The 11,777-nt window shown below is 40.9% G+C and overlaps 1 protein-coding gene across 1 annotated transcript; it reads left to right on the forward strand.

Annotated features, from left to right (window-relative positions):
• Positions 1-1,406: 1,406 nt before the first annotated feature.
• LOC138742024 (uncharacterized) lies at positions 1,407-11,293 on the forward strand. The gene is made up of 5 exons (XM_069896216.1): positions 1,407-1,842; positions 1,964-2,060; positions 8,990-9,253; positions 9,934-10,121; positions 10,487-11,293. Exons 1-5 carry the CDS (start codon positions 1,464-1,466, stop codon positions 10,876-10,878), a joined length of 1,320 nt encoding a protein of 439 aa, XP_069752317.1. The 5' UTR covers positions 1,407-1,463; the 3' UTR covers positions 10,879-11,293.
• The last annotated feature ends 484 nt before the right edge of the window (positions 11,294-11,777 follow it).

Genomic DNA, 11,777 nt, shown 5'->3' on the forward strand with positions numbered 1-11,777 from the left:
TTAGTCCTTTCGACAGGATCAGTGAGCCCACGGTATGAATAAGATAAGGAGAGGCAAGGAATAATAGAATGTAGGAAGTAGAGGTAGTCTGGGTGTGATAAGGGTCTCCTAGCCCTAGACAGAAGTACCAAGTTCTACATATATAATTAGTAAGCCTTACACAGATTTATCAAGTTATGCATATTAAATTAGTAAACTCTAGACAGGATTAGCGAACTCTGCATATGAAGAGACTGTGAGAGTTGGAAAGGTGTGAATGGGGACAAGGACAAGGTTGTGAATAAGGACAATGGGGATAATGACATGAGAAGACACCGACAGGATACCCCCTGGTCCTCCAAGTCCACTGAAACTGCACGTAGGCAGGAAGGATTGCTTATGCCAAACCCATCCAGGAGGCAGAAGAATGTAAGGGGGAGGGTATTCTGATACTGAAATTCACTGTATAAAAGTGTATGTGTATGTGTATGTGTGTATTCCCAGGGTAAGGGGAAGCACCCAACTTTGCATTGTTGTTATAATAAATGTTCTTTGTTCTCTATTTTTGTCTCGAGCAATTTCTGTTAAGGTACTTCTATTTCTAACAGGATGATGGGCTGGGGAATGAAGGTGGAGCCATTAAATGCTGCAGCATAGAAACAGACCCTTCGGCCCATCTGGTATGTGCCAAATTTCTATCATTGTGTCTGCAGTTCCAAACTATCACTCTGCCATGTCCCAATGACCTCCACATGGATCATAGCCCTCTATCCCTCCATGGGCTTATCCATTTTTTTTTTTAACTGTGTATCAAAATTGAGCCCACATTCATTATATCAGCTGACAACTTGTCTCACATTCTAACCACTCTTGGTGTGAAAGAATTCCCCTTAAAACATTTCCCAATTCACCCAGAAGCCATATCTTCCATTTCTTGACACACCCAACCTCAGTGGAAAAGGCTTGCTTGCATTTACTCGATCCTTTCACAGCGGAACCTTTCACTCTGCAGTCTGGGTTCCGACCGCAGAATGACCAGGGAATCGTCCACATGACTAATCCGTTCACACAAGGACCTTCCGCTCATTGCTGCTGGGAATCGTTTCCTTTTAAGCATCTGTTACTGAAAGAATCGGGTAACGAAGTTCTCGGGAATTATCGGAACATCAATGCACACAATGTAAGAGTGAGGTATTTGAGTAACGGCTGCTCAGCAGAAATCACATCATCGCTCATTGTCACAACAACTTGTTACAGACTCCGCACAAAATGTCATCGAGCCGCTTTTCAAATGTCAGCGATTTGGGGGCTGGCGGATAGTCTCCGCGCTCAACGACTGCTCATTGGGTACCTCGCTCACCAATGAAATCAAGCCCTTAATCTCCAATCAGAAGGCTCCCACGCCATTCCTACAGAAGGTATAAGAAGGGTAACTGCGGTGTTGTTTTATTGTTCTCGTTGAATGAGTTCGTGAAATTGTGGAAATGAGTGGACGGGGTAAAACCAGCGGCAAAGCTCGAGCCAAGGCCAAGTCTCGCTCATCCCGGGCCGGACTGCAGTTCCCAGTGGGCCGTGTTCATCGGCACCTGAGAAAAGGCAACTATGCTGAGCGGGTGGGCGCCGGAGCCCCGGTCTATCTGGCTGCTGTGCTCGAGTATCTGACGGCTGAAATCCTCGAGCTGGCCGGCAACGCGGCGCGGGACAACAAGAAGACCCGCATCATCCCCAGACACCTTCAGCTGGCCGTTCGCAACGACGAGGAGCTCAATAAGTTGCTGGGAGGGGTGACCATCGCTCAGGGTGGGGTGTTACCGAATATCCAGGCCGTACTGTTGCCCAAGAAAACCGGTGCAACCAGCAAATAAAGCGGTAGAATGTGAACTCCGTGATCCCAAGGCTCTTTTCAGAGCCGCTCACAGTGTACAGAAGGGCTGACCGGGGAGGGGACGAGGAAAACTGCATGTGAACCGTTCAATAATCATAGGCCCTCGACTTGAGTGCCTTGGTTTGGCCGGCGCGGGATGGAATGACGGCTGCGGTCTCGTACATATTAGCGATTCTTCAGAGATGACCGCGGTAGAGTAACTTCGTGGCAGCGAGCGGATGGGACGGAAACCACCTGCTGTCAGCTCCCGGCACCTCCGCCTTTGTTTCTCTCCCTTCGAAATTTTTCTGATTCAGACCGGAAACTCCGTTCGTCTCCGATGCCGGAATGTGTGTAAAAGTTTGATCCAAATTAATGGAAGCGATTTCCTTTAAAACCCGTTTTATTGCTGCACTGACTCCGTTCTCTCCCCCGATCAAAGGTTCCTTTAATTCTCACGTAATACATTGAAAAAATAAAGTACATGATACATTTCAACTCGTGTCTGGCGTGAGGCAATGAACCGCCATGAACTTTGCCCGGCGCCCCTAACAAGAAGAAAGAGACGTGGAAGAGAGTCCCTGCGCGATACTGTCGGGAGTTACTTGTCAATTCCATAACTTCATTGCTTATTTTCCTTACATTCCTTGACTCTGTGCCAGTTACTTGTCGATTCTCAGATCAGTCACTGTTTAACTCTCCGAGGTCTGCGTTCCTCGCGGGCTGTCATCTTTGCATTCTTATCCGCCCCATCTCTTTGTTAAATGAGTTTCTCTTTCAACAATAGGCCACACTGTTGACCATGGCCCGTCTGACTTAAACATAATTTCGTTGCTTTAGTTTAGACCCCCACACTGATCCCGATGTCTCATTCTCGCCAACCAGGGTTAAAAAGAATCATCCATGAATTCACACTCTTGCCTGGTGGACAGGGAATCTTTTATTTACCCGAATATAACCATTTACCGAGCGGAAACAGGCCATGTTGGCCTTTCATATGAATCGTCTTACTTTCCTAGCCTCTTCTATTTTATGCGCAAGCCTTCAACGTGTCACCCTTCCTGTCAATCAGTTCCTGAGAGAGAGTCACGTGATAGAGTAGTGGCCGGTGGGGAACTCCAGCCCTCTCCAGAAAAGTAAAAAAAAGACAGTGAAAAAACAAAGGCACAAACATAAAAACCAAAATAAAGTGAAAGTAAAGGTGTGGAAAAAATGACAGGGAAAAAAGAAAAGCCAAAAGCAACGGGAAGAAGAGAAGAGGAAAGGACGTCGGAAGAAGAAGGTGAAAGCCTTACCTGTCTGAGGAGGCCCGCCGTGGAGAGAGAAGCCCGCTCCCTGAGGTCAGCCGAAGCCCCGAACTCGGGACTACAAAAATGGCTCACGGAGCCAAACAAAAGTGCACAACCGCGCATGCGCAAGACAAAAATAACACTGATGGGAGGGGGGTAGCAGCTGAGGAGTCGATCTCCACAGCTGAAATTGACAACCACAACAAAGCAGCAAGAGGAAAACACAGAAAATAATGAGAACAAGAAAGAAGAGAGTAAAAAGAAATCAAAGAAACAACAGATGACCAACCCAGAGGAAGAAGACCAGCATCAAGACACTTCTAGTAAAAATATGAAGACCAAAAATACCCAACAAAATGAAACAAACAAACCAACAAGAAAACCAGTAGAGACAGAGGTAAAGGACACAGATCCTGGAGTGGACTCAGAAGAAGAGGAAGAACACAGAGAAATGAAAGATGAAGGGAAGGGCAAGTACATGGATATATATATATTTTAAAGAATATATGGAATCAGTAAAAGAATGGCAATCACAAGAATTCAGTGAAATAAAAAGAAGAGTAAAAAGTATAGAAGAAAAAATGAATAGATTAGAGATGATCATGTCAGATATAGGAAAAAAAGTAGACAAGGTGGAAGAACGAGAAACAGCCGTAGAAATGGAAGTAGATGACTTAAAAAAGAAATTAGAAGAATCTGATAAAAAAAAGTTAGAGACACAAGAGCTGTTAGCTCAGAAGATAGATATAATGGAAAATTATAATAGAAGAAACAATATAAAGATAGTGGGCCTTAAGGAAGATGAAGAAGGCAAGAATATGAGAGAATTTGTAAAAGAATGGATCCCCAGGGTCCTAGTAAGACTAGAATTACAGGAGGAAATGGAAATAAAAAGGGCACACAGAACATTAGCCCCTAAACCACAACCACAACAAAAACCAAGATCCATTCTAGTAAAATTCTTAAGATATACAACAAGAGAAAATATATTGGAGAAAGGAATGAGGAAAATAAGAGAAGACAAAGAACCACTGGAATACAAAGGTCAAAATTTTTTTTTTATATCCAGATATAAGTTTTGAACTCCTGAAGAAGAGGAAGGAGTTTAATACAGCAAAAACAATCCTATGGAAAAAAGGATATAAATTTATGCTAAAGTATCCAGCGGTACTTAAAATAGTTATTCCAAGGCAGCAAAACAGATTATTCTTGGATCCGGAGGAAGCAAGAAAATTTGCAGAACAACTACAAAACAGACAGAGAGAGGAAGATATGTAACGAGAACAAAAGTGACCACAAACTATCTGTATGTGTGTATGTAGGTATATATATATATATATATATATGTGTGTATGTATATATATTTAAAAAAATAGAATATAGGTAAGAACTAAGAAGGGAAAGAAAAGAAGTATGGGGGGAATTAAGAGAGTGACCTTTGTTATATATGAAGATTAAAATCTTTTCTGGGGGGGCTGGGTGGGGAAGAGTTACGGACACTGTGAAATCAGTTGACGCTTGCGAGTGAATTCGCAAATCCAAATGGAGAGGGGAGATGTGGTTGCCCGACAAGGGACAAAGGGCAACTCAGGAAGGGGAGGGGATAGTGGGGTTAAAGGAATTTTAGATAGGAAAATAAGGGAAATGTTTTATGTTTTAGAAATGTTGTCTTATAGAGTGTTCAAAAAAAGAAAGCAGAAATGGATAAGAAGGGAAGGTGGTGATGAGGAAACGGAAAGGAAAGATAAACAAAGTATGAAATGGCTATGTTGAACTATATGACTTTAAATATTAATGGAATACATAACCAAATCAAAAGGAAGAAACTGTTAAATTTACTGAAAAAAGAAAACATTGACAGCATTCGTACAAGAAACACATCTAACTGAAGTGGAACACAAGAAATTAAAGAGAGATTGGATAGGACATGTAACAGCAGCATCATATAATTCAAAAGCCAGAGGAGGAGCTATATTAATCAATAAAAATGTACCAATCAAAATAGAAGAGGAAATAATAGATCCAGCAGGGAGATATGTAATGATAAAATGTCAGATATATTCAGAATTTTGGAATTTACTCAATGTATATTCACCTAATGAAGAATATCAAAAATTTATGCAAGATATCTTTTTGAAGATAGCTGGCACGCAAGGGAACATACTAATAGGAGGGGATTTAAACCTTAATTTGAATTCAAACATGGATAAAACTGGAAAAAAAACTAACAGAAAGAACAAAGTAACCAAATTTATAATTAAATCGATGCAAGAAATGCAATTTTTGGATATATGGAGGAAACAACACACATAGGAAAAGGAATATTCATATTATTCGGGCAGACATAAAACATATTCAAGGATAGACCTATTCCTGTTATCAGCCCACATTCAAGGGAGAGTTAGGAAAACGGAATATAAAGCTAGACTGTTATCGGAACACTCACCCCTATGATTGGCAATAGAGCTAGAGGACATTCCCACCAAAAATGTATAGATGGAGATTAAACTCCATGCTACTTAAAAGACAGGATTTTAGAGAATTCATTGAACGACAAATTAAAATGTACTTTGAAATAAATACGGAATCAATGAAAGATAAGTTTATACTATGGGACGCAATGAAAGCATTCATCAGAGGGCAAATAATAAGTTATAAAACTAAGATGAACAAGGACTACAATCGGGAAACAGAACAGTTGGAAAGGGAAAAAACAAATATAGAAAAAGAATTAGCAATAAAGGAAGATACAACTAAAAGAAGAGATTTGGCAGATAAAAAAATAAAATATGAAACACTACAAACATATAAGGTGGAGAAGAACATAATGAAGACAAAACAGAAATATTATGAACTAGGAGAAAAAACGCACAAAATTCTAGCGTGGCAGCTTAAGACAAAACAAACTAAGAGAATGGTATTGGCATTAAGGAAAAAGGACAAGCAAATTACATATAATCCAACGGAGATCAATGAAAACCAGCGAATTCTACGAGCAACTATATCAAACTGAAAACGAAGGGAAAGAAGACAAAATAGATGAATTTCTAACTAAAATTGAACTACTGAAATTGCAAACAGAGGAGCAAAATAAATTAATAAAACCACTTGAAATAGAAGAATTACAGGAGATATTAAAAAAAACTACCGAACAATAAAACACCAGGAGAGGATGGATTCCCAATAGAATTCTATAAAACATTTAAAGACTTATTAATCCCTCCCCTTCTGGAAGTAATCAACCAGACTGATAAAGCACAAAGCATACCAGATTCATGCAAAACAGCAATAATTACAGTAATACCAAAGTCAGGGAAAGACCCACTTGCACCAGCGTCATATAGACCAATATCTTTACTTAACACAGATTATAAGATAATAGCTAAACTATTAGCATACAGATTAGCCGACTATGTACCAAAAATAGTAAATCTAGACCAAACTGGATTTATTAAAAAAAGACGAACAACAGACAATATCTGTAAATTTATTAACTTAATTCATGCAGTAGAAGGAAATAAAACTCCAACAGTAGTAGTTGCTTTAGACGCAGAGAAGGCCTTTGACAGAGTAGAATGGAATTATTTATTCAAAGTACTACAAAAATTCAGCTTACCAGAGAAATATATTAATTGGATTAAAGCATTATATAAGGGGCCATTGGCGAAAGTGACAGTAAATGGATATATATCAAAACAATTTAAATTAAGCAGATCAACAAGGCAGGGATGTCCACTATCTCCCTCACTGATTGCGTTAGCTATAGAACCACTAGCAGAAATGATAAGAACAGAAAATAAAATAAAAGGGATAAAAATAAAAGAGAAGGAATATAAAATCAGTCTATTTGCAGATGACGTTATAATATGCTTAACAGAACCAGAAATATCAATAAAAGAATTACATAGAAAATTGCAGGAATATGGAGAAGTGTCGGGGTACAAGATCAATGCAAATAAAAGTGAAATAATGCCAATGAATAATGCGGATTTCTCAAAGTTTAAGAAAGAATCGTCATTTAGATGGCAAACACAAGCAATGCGATACCTAGGTATACAAATAAATAAAAACCTCGGCCATCTATATAAACTCAATTACCATCCATTAATGAAAAAATTACAAGACGACTTAGAGCATTGGAAAGACTTACCGCTAACAATGATAGGAAAGATAAACTGTATTAAAATGAACATTTTCCCAAGGATACAATACCTATTTCAGTTATTACCAATACGCCTAACAGAGAAATTCTTCAAGGAGTTGAAGAAAATAATAAGGAAATTTTTATGGAAAGGGGGGAAACCAAGGATAGCACTAGATAAATTAACAGAATGGTACAAACAAGGAGGCTTACAACTACCAAACTTTAAAAATTATTATAGAGCCGCACAATTAAGATACCTATCAGATTTTTATCAAATAAGGGAAAAAACAGATTGGACCAGATTAGAACTAGATAAAATAGGGGAGAAGATACCTGAACATATACTATATAAATGGGATGAAAAATTGGTACAACGTAGGAATTCACCGGTATTGCATCATCTGCTCAACATTTGGAAGAAGATTCATGTCAAAAGGAATAAAACAAATTACCAACTACCAAAACTAATATTGATGCAAAATCAGCTAATCCCTTTTACAATAGATAACCTTTCCTTTAGAGAATGGGAGAAAAGGGATCAAAAGAATAGAAAATTGTTTTTCGGGAAATAAATTATTATCCTTTGAACAAATGAAGGATAAATATAATATAACTCACGATACAATGTTTGCCTACTACCAACTGAAAACCTACTTGAAGGACAAATTGGGTCTGAGGTTACCAGAAGGAAGCAATTTTGAATATGTGATTACAGACACAATGATAATCAAAAAATTTGTAACAAACATGTACATCAAACTGCAAGAAAAGGAGAACGAGGAAACTAATGGTAAAACTAAACAAAAATGGGAACAAGATCTAAACATAAAGATAAAGAATGAAACATGGGAGAAGCTATGCTCCGGAACTATGAGAAATACAATAAACATGAGGTTACATATGATACAATATAACTGGATACACAGGTTATACATCACGCCTTAAAAGTTAAATAAATGGGACCCAACAGTATCAGACAGATGTTTTCACTGTAAAAAGAAAACGGGAACAACAATTCATGCAATTTGGACATGTGAGAAAGTGAAAAAATTTTGGGAGATCTAAACCATATATTAAATAAAATCACAAAAAGCAATATACCAAAAAACCCAGAGATCTTCCTCCTAAGTAATATAAGAAACAAAGAATTTGGACTCGATTTGGATGGAGCACAAAAAAGATTTGTTATGATAGCCCTAGCTGTAGCAAAAAAATGTATTTTGTCAACCTGGAAATTAGAAGATAACTTGAGAATACAACAATGGTATATAGAAATGAATAAGTGTATTCCATTAGAAAAAATAACATATAATTTAAGAAATAATATTACAATATTAGAACAAATATGGGAGCCATACATGAAACACAATAGAGAAATCCTACCGTGGACTTCCACCACCTAAAATGACAGAAGAAGACAACCAAAAGAACTGACTCAGTAAAATTTCTTGTTTATTTTTATTAAGTGACAAAATTGTTTAACGGGTTTAATGTATCTTATAGTTTGAACTTTAAATAAATGGGAAAGGGAGTGAGGGAGGGAGGGAAGGGAGGGGGGAAAAGTGGGAGAAAACGACACTATATATATTTACGAAGAAAAATGTCTGTATGTATCTTGGTCAATATGGTTTATAGTGTGAAACATAAAAAAATTAATAAAAAAAAAGAAAGAGACAGGAACTGCCTGATCTTCAGAAAGCATCTCCTAAGTAGGCGCAGGCGGGGGAGGAAGGAGAGTTACTCCATATACATTTACAAGGTTCACCCCGACACCGGCTTTTTCTCAAAGGCCATGAGCATCATGAACTCCTTCGTGAATGATATTTTCTCGCGTATCTCGGGGGAGGCTTCCCGCCTGGCCCATTACAACAAGAGGTCGACCATCAGTTCCCGGGAGATGCAGACGGCGGTGTGCCTGCTGCTGCCCGGGGAGTTGGCCAAGCACGCCATGTCGGAAAGAACAAAGGCGGTGACCAAGTACACCAGCTCCAAATAGTGGGGGCAAACAAACCGGAAAAACAACGGCTCTTTTCAGAGCCACTCACAATCTCGCTAAGGAAGTTATACCAATAAACAATAAAGGGTTCCAGGTGTGAAGTCGGGAAAGTTTAGATTGCTGAATAGGTTTATTATTTTTTTAAATTTAGACATACAGTCCGGTAAGATCCATTTCGGCCACGATTCCAGGCCGCCCAATTAACCTACATACCCGGAACGTTTCAAAAGATGAAAGGAAACCCGAGTCCGCGGGGAAACCCGCACAGACACGGGGAGCGCGTACAAACTCCCAGCGCGGGATTCGAACTTCCGTCGCTATAAAGGCATTTCATTTACCGCTACCCCAACCATGCCGACGTTTATATAAGTCGGCACAACATCGTGGGCCAAAGGGCATTTACTGCCCTGTCATGTTTTAATATTTAGTTAATAGTTTAAACTGAATTGTTCATCCTGAGATTTCTACTTCGCGCATTTACCCTCATGCACTGCCCGCTCGTACCTGGTGTCAATGTTGATTCCGACCCCTGAAAGGCCACGGAAACTTTACATTCTCATGTTTGTTCCGCTCATCGGTCACTCTGAAAATTGCGATCAATTAATATGGGCAAAACTGGCGTGTTTACTGTTTAATTGCGGGTGCCTTGTATTAACTGTAGCCGCGTGTGTTGTAACCGGTCCGGATCCCAAAACTACCCGAGATCAGTCAGCTCGGGTCCTTTCACTCTGCAGTCTGGGTTCCGACCGCAGAATGACCAGAGAACCGTCCACATGACTAATCCGTTCATACGTTCTTATGCCTGCTGGGAATCGTTTCCTTTTCAGCATCTGTTACTGAAAGAATCGGGTAACGAAGTTCTCGGGAATTGTCGGAACATCAATGCACACAAAGAGTGAGGAGTTTGAGTAACGGCTGGTCAGCAGAAATCACATCACAGCTCAGTGTCACAACAACTTGTTACAGACTTTGCATAAAATGTCATCGAGCCGCTTTTCAAATGTCAGCGATTTGGGGACGAGCGGATATTTTCGGCGCTCAACGACTTGCCACCTGCTCATTGGTTCATAAAGAAGTTCTCGGATTGGGTAGCTCGCTCACCAATGAAATCAAGCCCTTAATCTCCAATCAGAAGGCTCCTACTCCATTCTTCCAGAGGGTATAAGAAGGGCGACCGCGGTACTGTTTTATTGTTCTTATTGAAAGATTTTGAGAAATTGCTGAAATGAGTGGACGGGGTAAAACCAGTGGTAAAGCTCGAGCTAAGGCCAAGTCTCGTTCGTCCCGGGCCGGTCTGCAATTCCCGGTGGGCCGTGTTCACAGGCTCCTGAGAAAGGGCAACTATGCCGAGCGGGTGGGCGCCGGAGCCCCGGTCTATCTGGCTGCTGTGCTCGAGTATCTGACAGCTGAAATCCTCGAGCTGGCCGGCAACGCGGCCCGGGACAACAAGAAGACCCGCATCATCCCTAGGCACTTGCAGCTGGCTGTCCGCAACGACGAGGAACTCAACAAGCTGCTGGGAGGGGTGACCATCGCTCAGGGCGGGGTGTTGCCGAATATCCAGGCCGTGCTGTTACCCAAGAAAAGCAGCGCAGCCAGCAAATAAAGCGGTAGAAAGAGAAGACCAAGACCCAAAGGCTCTTTTCAGAGCCGTTTACAGTATCGGGAGGGGCTGACCGTTACGGGCGGAGCACAAATATTAAATCACTGGCGGATGCTTTACTACGACCCTTAGTCTGGGCGGCCCGGGCGACTCTGCACAAACTCTCCGGAACTCAGAATTTAGTGAAGCGAGAGGCGGCGGCGCCACAGAACAACTTCATGGCAGCAATTCGATGGGCCGGAGATGTCCTATTATCAGCTCCCGGCACCTTCACCTCTGTTTCTATCCCTTCGAAAATTTTCCGATTCTGATTGAAACCCTAAACCCCAGAGTTCCAGACTGACCATGTCCGTCTCCGATACCGGAATGTTCACCGTAAAAGTTTGATCCGAATTAAATGAAGCAAATTTCCTTTAAATCCGTTTTATTGCTGCTCTGACCGGTTCTCTCGCCTTTTATTTTTACGTAATAATACATTAAGATGGTATCTGAAGTGAGGCAAACAGGGCTGTCGTGAGCATTGCCCGGCGCACCTAAAAACAGAAGTGAAGCAGAACAGAGTCCCTTCATGGACATTCGCTAAGTGACGATCACCGTTTTTGTTCGAGAGTCCCACCAAGTGGAGAAATATTCAAACCAACAAAAATGTTGCAGTTAATTCCCATTTCCAGATTGAGCTGGGAACTGGCGCTTTCTCGTGACAGGGAAATCGTTTCATATTCCACAGGAAGGGCTGGCAAACCCGGGGTGACCGAAAGCGAAATCAAAATGTTTTTGAAGGTCCGAGGTTTGCACTCGAGAGCCGTCAGGCAGAAGCTGCTGGAGGACAATATTTACTCCCTGGCCAAAACTGCAGAGGTAGTCCGAGCCCTGGAGGCAGCAGTCCCGACTTCAAACTCCCC

This window comes from Narcine bancroftii, chromosome 8, assembly GCF_036971445.1.
Source record: "Narcine bancroftii isolate sNarBan1 chromosome 8, sNarBan1.hap1, whole genome shotgun sequence".
Classification (NCBI taxonomy): Eukaryota; Metazoa; Chordata; class Chondrichthyes; order Torpediniformes; family Narcinidae; genus Narcine; species Narcine bancroftii.